Source organism: Podarcis gaigeae (assembly GCF_964106915.1).
Source record: "Podarcis gaigeae genome assembly, chromosome: 1".
NCBI classification, from domain to species: Eukaryota; Metazoa; Chordata; class Lepidosauria; order Squamata; family Lacertidae; genus Podarcis; species Podarcis gaigeae.
The window spans coordinates 92,878,908-92,891,645 of NC_139678.1; the positions used below are offsets into that span (position 1 = coordinate 92,878,908).

The following is a 12,738-nucleotide window of genomic DNA, read 5'->3' on the forward strand; positions in this document are numbered from 1 at the left end:
ATAAAAATATATATCTTTTTTATCTTTTGTTAGTTCAAGGTTCAAGAAGTAACACCACATTGCTTGCCATCCACTCATGCTTAATATGGTGAAAATGTTAGATTATTTAATCTAATTACTATAGAGCATTCTAAATGTCAGTAGCTTTGAGGCGAACTATGCGGGATGAAAGATATGTATCACTATTACCAAATATCTGAAAAATTAATTGAAATAGAATGTTTCAAAACATGTTTGATATTGGAGCATGCTACTTCTTGCTAGTGAAAATGGATAGCTAATAGCATTAGCACACATTAACAATATATTTTTTAAAAAAATATTTTTTTAAAGATATAGCTGAATTATGGATTTTCAGGTGTTAAATTGAAATTGACTGTACTTAAGTACCTTTTTTTTTACCTACACTTTTAATGCAGACAGCAGCAGAAGTTGTGTTTACAAGGGCCAAATTGCATTGCTTTAAATGGGCAAATGTTTCTGCTAAATGTTGACAGGATGTAAAATGAGTGAGATGGGCATCCAGGTTAACATAATACTAATACTTGGACATGATGGCAATTGGATACTGGATGAAGTGCTTTTCCTTCATCTCCTACATTGTATTTCCTTTTTTGTCTTTGCCCAATGTACTTGTTAATCAGATGTACACACTGTTCTTACTGGTTCTTTTTTTAAAAAAAAAATGTTTTGTTTGATCTGACATTTCTTAGGACAATTTTTAAATGGGTTCCATTTGAGATAATATTAAAACACACACACACACACACACACACACAGAGAGAGAGAGAGAGAGAGAGAGAGAGAGAAATGTGTCTAAAAGTTGGAATTAGTGTAGCACTGGCAGCAAAGAATGGCTGAAAATGTCATTTCTAGTGTGCGATGTCCCCACTTCGTGCCTCATAACATTTAGAAATGATAACCACATGAGATGATGTCATATGCTGTGAATTTCCTTGCCCTTCCTCCCTGTCATTGACTGACACAGACAGGGGGAAGGAACTGTCAATGTGATTGATAGCATGTTGTGGTGACTGTCTAGAATGCTGTCTATTCTACCTATACTGGATCAGTTTAGATTATTGCAGTCTGAGGATGTACAAGACGGTTACGTCTTGTGTGTTTATTGAGGATGTAGACAAGCTGCTTGAATAAGCGTGGCCAATCACCTGCCTTCTTGACCCTTGCCCATCTTGGCTTCTTCAAACTAGCCATAGAGGGTTGACTGGGTGGGTCTCAGAGTGATCAGTGCTTCATTGGAAAGGGGGAAAGTACCATTTGCCTCAAAGGAGGTGGTGGTGTACCTCCTGGAAGACCTCCATGGACCCAGAAGTGTTAAACAACTATCACCCAGTGGCAAATATTAAGGTGGTGGTGGTGGTGGTCCATCTACAGGCATGCTTGGAGGAAGCTGATTACTTGGATCCATTCCAGTCTGGCTTCAGGCCTGGTTCTGGCACTGAAACAGCCTTGGTCACCCTTGTTGATGACATTTATGGGAGAGAGCTGGTGGGGGGAGCACAACCCTGCTGGTTTTTCTTGACATTTGCTGAAGGAATGGTGATATAGGTGAAACTTAAAACGTTAGACCAGTTGTTGCTTGGAGAAGAAAGTGCGGAGAAAAAAACAACAAAAGGGAAAGATACACACAGAAAGAAACAAAATCTTAGACTGAAGTAAAACCAAAAAACAAAAATGTTGGTGGTCCTGAAGCTGAGCATTTATTTGAAGTGAGTAATTGTGAACATAGCATTGTAGTATGAACAGATAATGAGAACAGGAAGCTTTGATTATTACAGAAGAGTGAGTTATTATCCTTGTTTTTTATGCAAGCCTCCCCCAAGTGCAAGTTGAATGATGGTCTGGATGAAGGGAGTATATAGTCCTAAATGTGTACTCTGGCCCATGGACTGTAATTAACAGTGGAATTTGGTCTCCTGTCCTAACCTCCTTTTGCTTGTGTGTTCCTCCCTGAATACAGTATTACCTTTCATAGGATTACTGTGTCAGTCTTCCAGAAGGAAAACATCATTACCGTCATTCATACAAATGCTAATTTAGCCTGTTAGTGCCTGTGGACTGCTGCCACTGAGATCACCCGAAATATTCAAGTGATGGAAAACACAAACAGTCCATGGAACCAAACTTAAACTGGACATTAGCAGTTCTAATTCCACACCCATTGCTGCCCCCTCTTTCCCCCCTCCCTTGATCCCTCCTTTTACATCTGTCAAACTCGTAGTGCTCAAGTGTAGGCTTTTAAATGCTGCCGGTGTGGATCCAGCATATTTGGATATTTGCTACTTTCTGCCTTGTGATCATTGCTCATAAAGCCTACACTGTTCATGCATATACTCTGATTCTGAAGGTGTACATTTCACCTGTCACCCCTTACTAATCCGATTCCATTCTTATCATGTTTGTATACAGTAAGCCTGAAAGTTATGCAGGGTTGATGTTCCCTGGGATCGTGCCTAAAGCCAAAGTCACGTATAGTGAAGAACATATTGGGAGCAAAAGGGTGGGTGGGATTGCTAAAGTTTTTTTTTTTACTGGAAGCCCACCTCCTTTCTGCCACCTTATTTCCCCCCCTAATTGTTAAGTGCATAAAGCTAAATGCACACAAGTTAAATGTGCATAAGTTGCAGGCTTACTGTACTTGTATATCCCAAGGTTTCCATACTCAGTAACTGACAGTCATGCTCTTACAAGCCAAGCCAATCAAGGAAAAATGAACCAGATAATACAGGAAAAGGAGGGGGTCAGGCTGGGGCATCGGATGCACTCCTGTAAGTATGCAGCTTTCATGAGTGATGCTGAGGTTAATCTATGAAAACAGAAGGCATATGAGGACTAAACCCCATTCTTTGGAAGCTCTGCTCCTTCATTCTGTATGCATGAGGGGCTGCCTGTTGGTAGTAGTGGGGTAGAGTTAAAAGTGCCATAGGACGAACTGTGACTCAGATTAAGTATTCACAAATACTAATATTGATCTGTAGCAGCAAAGCAGAACCCGTGGCCCATTGTTGTTGAAATACAACTCCAATCATCCCTGAACATTGGCTATGTTGTCTGAGGGGAGTTGGAGTCCAACAACATCTGCAGGCCATAGGTTTCTCATGCATGATCTTTAGAATTTATCCTTTATTTTTTTCTACTTCAACCTTAAAAAAATGCTCCTGTTATAAAAGGTAAGAGTTTTCCCATCCTGCTTTGTTCTCTCATCTTAAACACTGCTAAGAGTCTGTCCAATGAGAGACAATTGCCAGACAGCAATTACTATGGAAAGTGAATAAGTGGTAAATGACTTGTATGTTAATAAGCTAAACAGATTAAAACAGCACCCTCAGTCATTTGAAATCAAAGCAAGCTACTGTGCTCAGTAGGAGTACAATTTAACAGTTCCAGGTTAATTAATCTTCAGTTTGCTTTTAATGACAAAAATCCAAGGCACGTGTAACATGTACAATATGCATAATTCCAAAGCTTTGACAAATATATCTCATTGAAGTTTGTATTTATAGTTGGTTTGTTCATGACTTTTACTTGTATTGAACTAGTTTATCATATAAACAAACAAGCACTCTACAGTTTCACTTTACTGGATTGGCATTATTGACTGAACATTTGTGTGTGTGTGTGTGTGTGTGTGTGTGTGTGTGTGTGTGTTACCTACATATTACTGTATAGTCTGATCATGTAACAAAGCATTTGTGTCTCTAGATTGACCAAGGTCTTCCTAATTATTTAGTAGCTGATCAATGTATTGAAGGCTATTCTTAATTAAATTTTGAAGAACTTGAAGACAGAGCTATTGTTTCAGATTGCAACAGGGAGGAGCCAGTTTGAGAGTCTGTATAGACAAGGGATAGAAGCACTTGAGAACATGGGCATAGCCAAGGGAGGGCAAGAAGGTTGATTGATTGGGCAGCTGCCTCCCCAATCAATAGAAATAATAATAAAAAATACATAGCAAACTGAGATTCTGCCCCTAACCAAATGCCTGTCCCCCCCAAAAAAACTCCTGGCTACGCCTATGCTTGAGAAGCTTGCTTACACCTGGCCTGAACCACAGGGGTGGAAATATTGCTCCCCTTTGCCCACCTAAATGTCACCCCTGAAGCTAGGCTCTCACTTTCAGAGAACCTGTTATTTCTCCTGTTAATACTTTAATTAGGTTAATGGCATTCACCTAGAAAAGCCTCCAGGTCCTGTCTTTCATCTAAATCTGAACTCTCTGGTATCATGATAATTGCATGCTGCTTTTCTGCAAAGTTATGATCAAATTTTAGTGTCCAACGTCTGAAGCTACTTGTCAGATGCCATTAGTTAATTCTGGGTAATCTGCCCACAGCCATATAGCTTCCTGCTAATTACCATGTATTTAGAAGACAGGGTATGTTGTTGCTTAAAGTATGTATGTGTGCTGTGATGCCTATCATGAGAAAATGGCCAAGCATCAAGTGAGGTCATCAGACTTCCATCCTTTATGAAAGGCTTTTAAAATATAATAATAAAGCACCATCAATGCTGCAATCTTTCCTAGGCTCGAGCATAAAGGATCTCAGCTCTTGATTCTGAAATCCATTCTATCCCAGCGCTATGTCTATATAGTAGTGTAGCTCTAATATGTAAATAGCATTCCTGCAATGATTGTCCCCAACCACCCATACTTTTGATCAGTATACTTTGGCTGTTCCTCAGGCTATTCATTTAAACCAAGGCTCTTCTCCGTTTTGATTCTAAGTACTGCAAGGCACAGATCCTTTCGTATCTTCTTCTGCAGCTGGAAAACTGAAGTGAAGCTCCAAATTCCACACATTTTTTCAAAGTGTGTGCATTTAAATTTAAATGTGAATTAGCATCCCACTTAAAAACTTCAAAAACAAGATACGCAAAGGGGATTTCAAGCTTACTTGTTACTAATTTGTGCTTTTGCATATTCATAGGATGTGACTTTGTAAGTCACTGTTTGGATATGTAAGTAAATAAGGTTTTCAGCTGCAGTGAAGCTGTTGTGACATCAGCTACTACACTAATGGAAAACATATTGCTGACTGCACAGTAACAACCTGCCATGTCAGGAAAACTTCTAGTGGTGGCTCACTTTTGGTCCTCCAGACATTGGTGGACTACAGCTCCTGTAGTCCCTAACCTTTGGACATGCTAACTGGGGTTGATGGGAGTTGGTGTCCAACAACATCTGGTTGGCCACAGGTTATCCCTGTTCTAGTTGTGTGGGGGCACTGAAGGCCCAAGGACTCTCCTCATGCAACCTCCACATCTCCTTTTTGTCCTGCCCCCTTGCAGGCTTTAGACTTGAGTCTAGAGCAGAGCTTTCCAAATTTTTCATGTTGTGACACAGTTTTTAGAATGCATCATCTTGTGACACAAGGACGCGGGTGGCACTGTGGGTAAAACCTCAGCACCTAGGACTTGCCGATCGCATGGTCGGCGGTTCGAATCCCCGCGGCGGGGTGCGCTCCTGCCGTTCGGTCCCAGCGCCTGCCAACCTAGCAGTTCGAAAGCACCCCCGGGTGCAAGTAGATAAATAGGGACCGCTTACCAAGGGAAGGTTAAAGGGCGTTCCGTGTGCTGCGCTGGCTTGCCAGATGCAGCTTGTCACGCTGGCCACGTGACCCAGAAGTGTCTCCGGACAGCGCTGGCTCCCGGCCTATAGAGTGAGTCAAGACTGGCTCGTACGGGCAGGGGAACCTTTACCTTTATCTTGTGACACAGCAATTCAGCTTTACTAGCAAACCAGCGGCTAAACTAATACATTATAAGAGCATTCATGAGACACAGCTACATATTGCAGCTGACACACTACATATCACGACACACAATTTGGAAAGCTCTGGTCTAGAGCCTAGCCTAGCTGATTCACGTGCCCAGGTGCCAACTTACAGGGACTGGGATATCCTCAGCCAGGTTTTATTTCTAAGTGTTTTTTTATAAACAGAAAAGAAAAATGGAAACCAAGAAGGGCAAAGGACAAGGAGAGGAGAGGAAGGGAAAATTTCATTGCACAGCCAGAAGTCCTTGCGCTAACATCACTAAAAAAAAAGGTCGACAACTTTGGTCTTACCCTCCTAAAGAAAGCTCGACAACTCTTGTCCATGACAATGGGAGTACTCATATGCTTTTGGTGGATATCACATGTAATTCAAAATTCAAAAATATAGAAAGTTGTATATCATTTATAAACAAATTAATCATACCCCGAAGACAATACAGCAAAGATACAGTATTGACAATTATAACAGTTAAACAGCCTCTTTTACAGGAGGTTGCATAACATATTTGTTTTCTATGAGTCCAGCCCACCCTCACCTTCTTATCTGGGAAAGCATCAGGTTTGGCCAGTTCTGTAGAAAGATAAATTTGATGTGAGTTTTTCCATAGTTAACTAATTCCACATCCTCAAGAACCAAGCAGCTATTATTGGATTTATTTCAGTCTACTGAGCACACTTACTGACATAACAAAATGTAAACACAAAAATACTTTAAAATGCTTGTTTGAGAAAAATGGGTTGTGAGATATGAGCCTTTCTGTGACCTGGTTCAAAAGTCTTTTCTCCAGGCAATATTTACAGTATTTTTGTTTATTTCTTTATAATATACTTTATATGCCTCCCTATAACCAAAGTTTTCTGGGCAGTTTGTCATACGTCGTCATACGTGTGGAGGAAAACCTTAAACGTTGCAGAGTTCAGCAGAGTTCCCAAAAATAGACCAGAGGCAATAGTACTTCATTCAGCAGAGCTTTACTTGTGCTGAAGGCAAATGTAGCATAATGGTTATCAAATCCAATACAATTAGGATTGCCTCAGTTCATGCAAAATCCAGTTGCAGCATTTATAAACTTAACTCATAATAAGACTAAACCTTAGCACTAAAGCATCCTATGTACAGAAACATCATACCAGAAGGAAGTGAGATAGAAAGAGAAAAATAAGACCCAGGCTTCTTTTGGCCTATATTTATAGTCAGCATGACTCTGCAGAATAGAGATAAAAGAACTAGTTCAAAGCAGCTTCGCAGAAAGTATAACCCAAACAATCATTAACCCTTCTGCCTCTGCTACTCTCACACAGAGAAGCTTCTAGTAGCTTCTAGAATTAATCAGAATAGAGTGCCTATGACATTACTGGTAATAAGCAACTGCCCTGTAAACGTCAGCAGCATTTGGAAGCTTTTTAAATTGTTATTTTTGGTTTGCAGCATCAAGTTTATCAACACTCAGTCATCAATTCAACAGCATGTACGCATGCACACACACATACACACGAACCCACAATAAGGACCCAATACACACCATTGCATTTTATAAACGCTCTTTTGGTGTGTGTGTTTCAGCTCTAACCATGCCTGGCGTCACTATCTACCATACAAGGGCATCTGCTGGGGCCCATTCACATTAGGGCTGATGCCTTGCCCCACTCACATTTAGCCTCTTGTGCTCATGGACAGAGTAATCTGATGACTGTGACAGCCCATTACTGTGCAGCCACTGGGAAAGCCTACTTGTAAATATGAGATTGGCAGCTGCCCCACCCCACTCTGTGACTGGCTTCTACCCTGTAATGTTGCTGCAGTGGGATACTGCTGCCATGGGTAAGCCTGCTCTTGGGCAAACATGAGGGAGGTTGCCAGCTACAGGGGCATATCTGGGGGGGGGGGGAGGAGTTAGGTTGGCTCTGGGTGGGCTACCTAGGGCAGCTTCTCTGGGGCCTTCCAAAGGCCAGAGCCAAGCCCGATTCAACATATATTTATGGACTTTTTTGGAAAAATGTATTAGGATCAAATGCTATCTGAGTCAAGGATTTGTTGTGTGATCTTGGACAAACCAGTTAATCTATGCTTTATATTGGGAATGATAACAAACTATGTCACAGGGTTCGTTTGAAAGTTAATGATTGCACACTCAAAGAAACATACATAATGGCAACAACTGAGGAAAGGAACAAAATTCTCAAGTAAATATGATAACACTAAGTGGAGATCTTTAGTAGGAGGACCACCTGGATTGACACACCTGGATCAGAAAAGAAGCAGGCCCAGTGTCGTGACACTTGTGTGTGATTGCATCTTCACATTTCTGTGAGTCATATACCCTGTGCTCCTGAAGGCAAATTATTTATCCCATGTTTTATCCCTACAGTGAAGATGTCTGCAAACGAGGGTTTACTGTCATCATTGATATGAGGGGATCTAAGTGGGATCTGATCAAGCCCCTATTGAAGACTCTTCAGGAGGCCTTCCCTGCAGAAATTCATGTTGCCCTGATAATCAAGCCTGATAACTTTTGGCAGAAGCAGAAGACAAATTTTGGAAGTTCCAAATTTATCTTTGAGGTAAGATTGAGAGCCTTCTGTAATGTCTGAAGAGTTTCAATTTGAGTAAAGATTACATATATCTAGGCAATTCAGTCTATATTGATTAATTGAAAAATTCACAGTCAGTGTTAACTTTAAAAAAGATAACTATATGGAACTGGCAGAAATGACCGGCAGAATCCGAGATCAAGGAGAAGAACAGGTGGAAGAGGATTGGAAGAAGTTTAAAGTTTACCTACAAAAATATTGTAAAATTTATGAATGCTAAGGGCATTGTAAATGAAATGAAGGGGTTCTGGTGATTAAGATAAATAAGAGTATAAAGGGAAGGACAAAGGATGAATTTGAATATTAAATGATTTTGCTGAATTAATTTATAAAGTGGAATACAAGAAAGGAAGGCGGGTGGAAGTAAGGAAAATAAGATTTGGAAGGGTATTAATTTGAAAGAGAGTGTTTTTTATGCTAAATTTTCTTTTTTATGTTTTTTCTTTTTTCTATTTTTCTGTGTGTATTTTTGATGTGTGTTGTTTTGTTTGTTTTTGTGATTTTAGTTAATTTCTTATTGGTTGTTAATCTTTTGTAAAATCTAATAAAATATGATTAAAAAAAATAAAAATAAAAAAGATAATGCCCTCAAGTTAAGAGGGGAAGGATGTTCATGCTACAGTAGTTGCTGCTCCTGCAAATAATCTGCTCCGTAGTTGGCTTTTTTGACAATTGAACAACCCCAACAATAGTAAGGTTTACTTTTGTATTTTCCCTTGTGGGTACAGTCAGTCACAAGTTGTAGGTAAGCTAAAAAGAGCAAAGCTGACACTTGATTGACTAATGCAGATTCAGGAGCTTGCTGTCAATGAGAGGGATGACCCAATAAACCTCCTTGTCATTAATTCAGGAGTACTTTTGCAAATTATTTTTCTTTTCTCCTGAAAAGATTGAATGAGCAGGCTGTGATTTTGATTGGTTGCATCTAAGAGAGAGAAATATGACAGCTGATAGGCTGTTACCTTGCTTTGCACATCCCTTCTCCCTTCCTGATGAAGTTTGATAATGTATTCCTATTCATCTCTAGTTCTCCCGAGAGAGCCTATCTGAATAATAAATGTATCTTCAGAGTGCTTTAAACAAAAAGGCCTCCTGTCACATCTTTGTGCCGAAAAGGCCGATTGTGACAGGAAAGAATATTTTTGAAGTGGATTTTAAAACCAAGTGGGGAATCTTTGACCTGCATTGTCATATTTTATGCTAAATGTAATCATCACCTTAAAACTTTAAAGGGTTACTGTTCAAGATGAGAGACCATAAAAGCTTGAGGTGCGTTTTTAAAGGTCTACTGTCTTAATTTGTATCTGACTGTCTCCATAATTGTAAATACAATACAGTGGAGTATTGACCTGGTTCCTGTGTTGTGGAGTACGCCATGGCTAATTATTTACCATGGACACACTTTTCTGAGCTGTTTGCCTCCTTCTAAATCAGCGGAGAAAATAAGCCACCACCCTGGCTCAGGGTTCCATCCAAACTAGCCGTCATAGTTTATTCCACTCTCAAGAAACCATGCTCATTAAACCAAGAACAAAACTTGGCTACAGATGGTGATCTGTTGGAAGTGAAAGAAGCCGTGATTTCTGGTCTTATCATAATATGTTTCTCCTTCATCCTAGCAGAAAGGAGACAAACAGCCAATAAATGTATACCTTAGTGGTTTACCATGATGTTTCAACAGGGTCACTATCTTATGTACATGTTAAAGTGTCACACCCCGGTGATCTCATAATATCTTCACCTTTCTTCACCTTAGATACTAAGGTGGAAAATGAATATGTCATGACTCTGGTGTGAGGGTATCTGTTTCCTCACTTAGTCAACAGGTTGAAAGTGGACCTGAGAGAATGTGGAAAGGGAACTATGCTACTTAATCATGCACTGTAGTTCACTTCCCAATTCCTCACATTTCCTTGTTCAAAATGCCAGCTATCTGTCTGGATGGTGGTTGCCCAGGTCCTTGTTGTTGGCTTCCTGAAGATCACTGTGAGAATAGAATGTTGGACTAGATGAGCCTTTTGTTTGATACTGCCGTGCTCATCTTATGTTTTTTCGGGGTGCTGTTTTTTATCATGTTTTTTTTATCATGGTCTCTCCCCAAAGCTGCCCCTTAGTGCTACATGGCTTGGATTTTAAAGTGCATTTTCCTTCTTTGCTTGTACTTTAAAATCAAAGAGGCACAGTTTTGCTGAGACACTGATAGCAGCCCAGGCATTCAGCATAGGCTCAATCCAGAGCTGGTGAGTGAGTGGCGAGCCAAAGTGTTTTTTGCCCACACCTAAGGTTAGGGGTTATAGGGCCCCTAGACCTCTGCCCAAAGCCCAGCCCTAAGAGCACCATTGACTGCTGCCAAAAAAAAATATGTATATAAAATTAGTATTGCACTGCACAGAAGAAATGTTTAAAATTTATAGCTATCACATCTTATTCTTAAGAGTTATCAACTAGTTTGTCAATCAAGTTTGAACTTTTCCTGTCCAGGTGAAAGTCACCATATTTACAAGCTGGAATTGGTGTGGGTGCAGGGGAGACTCCTTTTGGGGCAAGAGAGCCTACCTCCTTTTATAGATTTCAACTTTTTAAAAAGCATCAAATTATAATTTACATCAGTTTAAGCATCCTACAATATGACCTTATACAGATATATTGTATTATTTCCAATTGCTCTAATACATCTTCTCCTTATTTGGCAATGGATGTCAGTAAAGGTCAGTGGTGCAGACCTGAAAATTCTAACAAAGTGCAATATCTGTGATCAGCGTTGGGAGATGTTATTTTCTAAAGTAGTGATGTGAAGTGAATCACCTAGTCTAATTCTTGGAAATGCCCCAACTGCACAGTTTGCTTTGATATATTCCATGTTCTCATTGCACTGGAATTAGAGGCCTACAGTAAGGCTCCCAAAGTGGCACATTCTGTTCTGGCCTTCATAAATAGCCTCCCTGCAGTGCTTTAACTTCTGTAGCAAGAGCTAGGTGATTAAAAAAACCAAAAACGCCTCTGTTCTTCTTTATAAATTGTCATTCAATGCCTACTAATAATTAAAAAAGAAATACATGTACATAAAACAACAGGAGAAAAAGACAGGTCAAACTGCAACCAAATTACAATGCAGAATAATCCAATACTGACATGAAATTTTACCGAAAACCTGGAAAAATAACCTGCTGCTGAAAGCTTAGTAGAGTCAGTGCCAGTTGTATCAGAATGATGGTGCTCAGACTGAGTTCTTGCCAGATGTGCCTCAGGTTGCCAGTTCTGGAACTTTTGTTGGCTGAAGACTTAACAAGCACATGTCACAATTCTGTATGCTTTGGTAGATAGCAGGGAGAAATAAACTGTACAAATGGGAATTTCAAAAGACAATATTTTTAAATTGTGGGGCTTTTAAAAAAAACTAGTGCAGTACAGTGGACACTTGGGTTGCAAACATGATCTGTGCGGGAGGCACGTTCACAACCCACAGCATTCACAACCTGCAGCTCTGCGTCTGCGCACCCGTGGGTTGCGATTAGCCACTTCTGCACATGCGCAAAGTGTGATGTAGCGCTTCTATGCATGCGCAAGCGCCGAAACCCGGAAGTAACCTGTTCCAGTACTTCCGGGTTCGGTGTGGTGCACAACCTGAAGCATCTGTAACCTGAGGTATGACTGTTTAGTGAGTTTAGAAGGAATGGTGAGGTATAGTTATTTTAAATGTAGCATTTTGGGTAGGGATAACTATTTGCACACTGTCCAAGAATCATTGCAAAAGAACTGGAAAGTCATCAAACAGTGTTCTAGGATACATGGCCAGGCCCTTACCTTCATTTCCAAAACTAATAATGTAAATGACCATCTATTCCAGGATTTCCTGTTTCTTTATTCCAAGTTAATTTTTACTGCCACAGATTCATTTGTGTCCTCACCCAACAAAGACCACATAAATTACAGTGGTACTGTTTATTGAGTGATAGTCAGTTTCTCCCAGGGCATCGTGCTAGACCTAAAGCATGGCAAACTTCAGTGCAAACACTTCTTTAGCCATAAATTTACTGGGTGGCCATATGCAACAAATTCTTATCTCATGGCCTAACTTATCTGTTAAGTGGGAATATTAAGTACATACCAGCATTGTTGATAGAACGAAGAAGATAAAGCTTGGAAAGCACATTGTAAGTTTTATATAAAGTAATAGTTTAACTTGTTTTTCATTATGACTCATAGGTAGTTCTTTTTATCCATGGCAAGTTCTTCTGTAAATACCTCAGTGGCATTTAATTTTTACATTAATTTGGCTTAATCATATTTTAAAAGGGTTGAAAAATAGCAGCCATATGGAAGCCTGTGTGATCTGCCTGTGGGAAAAG

The 12,738-nt window shown here is 40.0% G+C and overlaps 1 protein-coding gene across 19 annotated transcripts in view; it reads left to right on the plus strand.

The window, feature by feature from the left end:
• The window catches only part of KALRN (kalirin RhoGEF kinase), a 523,049-nt gene that overhangs the window by 262,758 nt on the left and 247,553 nt on the right, over window positions 1-12,738 (plus strand). For all 19 annotated transcript variants that reach the window (XR_014560170.1, XM_083722227.1, XM_083722230.1 and 16 more), the window contains one exon: window positions 8,167-8,359. Coding sequence is in view for 18 of the 19 variants with exons in the window: in XM_083722230.1 (XP_083578356.1) it covers window positions 8,167-8,359 (193 nt within the window). In the remaining variant the exon portion in view is untranslated. The remainder of the gene's footprint in view (window positions 1-8,166; window positions 8,360-12,738) is intronic.